The following is a 1,650-nucleotide window of genomic DNA, read 5'->3' as shown; positions in this document are numbered from 1 at the left end:
GTGTACTTTTTGGCACCCCTGGTGCGCCAACTTGTTCCACATGTTTTGCTTGTGTGAATGTTAATGCTGTGATATTTTACTGTTCTGTGCAGGATTTAAAAGCTAATGAGTCACGTCTGAAGGACATAAACAAGGTTGCGAATGACCTGGAGTCAGAAGGGTTGATGGCAGATGAAGTGCAAGCAGTACAGCAACAGGTCCACTTTTTTTCTCACACAGTCTAATCCTCTTGAGAAGCAGGAGGCTTTCTTCCTTTGTTTTGTCTGTTGTCTTCCACTTTGTGTGTCATTGTAAGATTCTAGCTGTTCATTTTTGCTCTCTGGTCTGATAATACTGGTATTCTAACCAGAGATACTTAATGCCTGTTCTGTAGCGTGGCTATCACAAGGGTACCCTTTGAATTGTTTCTTTTTAAACAGTGGTATAGCAAATTACACCATCTAGAGCTTTTTTCTTCTTTTTTTAGGAATGGAAAGTCTTTAAAATAGTATTAGAAGTCATGGAGAATCCATGCATTACCTTTACTTCATATAAATTTGAAATTTCAGCCTTCATTTTTCTGCAGGAAAAATTGTGAAGAACGCTAGGGGAAAAGAGAAATAAAATAGAGCTCAGCTTACAGTGGGAGGGATTTTGTGGGTTTTCTGTTTTGTTTTTTTAGTAACATACCGATTCCTCCCCCGCCCCCCCAGGCTTTTCACATACTTGTGCTATTTCTGTAAATAATTCTGTCCGGTGCCAACAGAGTATTGAAGCAGCTTGTTTATTTTATGAGTTCGAAGATGATGTGTTGTAGTAGATGGCTGAGTACTCAAACTCCCCTTTCTGCTACACGTTTAGGTTGTGCGAGCGCTGTTTGACTTAATGATGTGCTGGTAACCAATTTGTAGAAGAAGGGTGGAAGCCTATCTCCTGCTATCTTCCCTGTCTCAGAAACAGTAAAAACCTTCTTTCTGTTAGAAAATAACAAGTTGTTTCTCTTTGTCCTTTTTCCTTTGCAGGAAGTCTATGGTATGATGCCCAGGGTAAGTGTTAATTGCTGAGATAGTGTAGCAATTATAACAGGGTTGGGATGTACAAGTCGAAGTTCAGCCATAATTGCAGTCCATTTCCATGGAGGAACTCAGTAATGACTTTGAGTGGACATAAAAAGATTATCTTATCTTTGATCCATTGATTTCCTGAGTGTCTTACCCCACACCACAAATCAATGCAGAGCAGGATAACCCCAAACGATGCAAATACTTGTAAAAATTGATGTACTCTGTTAAGGATTGAACATGGAGAACTTTCAAAGATTTTTAGTATATTCTGATAGTTTTAGATTTTGCTTCCTATTTAAAGCTGTTCCTTCACATTTTCAAACAGGATGAAACTGATTCTAAGACAGCCTCTCCTTGGAAGGTAGGTGTCATTACTTAGTAGCACACAATGGGAAAGTAAAACAAAAACTACAGCACATCATCTTTTTTAGACCGTACACCTTCTCACATGCCCTTTTTTCTTTTTTTTTTTATCCCCCCCCTTTTTTTAAAGACTGTTGACAAAGTGATTTTAATGGTGCCGTAGTCTCAGCAAGTGTTTGGATTGGTATTGATTTAGAGTTAGTGACTTTCATTTCGCTTTGCTTGTTTACTTCAACAAGCACCT

At 38.5% G+C, this 1,650-nt stretch overlaps 1 protein-coding gene across 5 annotated transcripts in view; it reads left to right on the top strand.

Annotated features, from left to right (window-relative positions):
* The window catches only part of SPTAN1 (spectrin, alpha, non-erythrocytic 1), a 50,395-nt gene that overhangs the window by 27,753 nt on the left and 20,992 nt on the right, over nt 1-1,650 (top strand). For all 5 annotated transcript variants that reach the window (XM_009322115.1, XM_009322114.1, XM_009322116.1 and 2 more), the window contains 3 exons: nt 93-197; nt 1,002-1,025; nt 1,369-1,404. In XM_009322115.1, coding sequence (XP_009320390.1) covers nt 93-197; nt 1,002-1,025; nt 1,369-1,404 — 165 coding nt within the window. The remainder of the gene's footprint in view (nt 1-92; nt 198-1,001; nt 1,026-1,368; nt 1,405-1,650) is intronic.

This window comes from Pygoscelis adeliae, unplaced genomic scaffold (genome assembly GCF_000699105.1).
Source record: "Pygoscelis adeliae isolate BGI_AS28 unplaced genomic scaffold, ASM69910v1 Scaffold114, whole genome shotgun sequence".
Classification (NCBI taxonomy): Eukaryota; Metazoa; Chordata; class Aves; order Sphenisciformes; family Spheniscidae; genus Pygoscelis; species Pygoscelis adeliae.
Note: the sequence above shows the minus strand (reverse complement) of the source record. Positions and strands in the feature narration are given on the sequence as shown.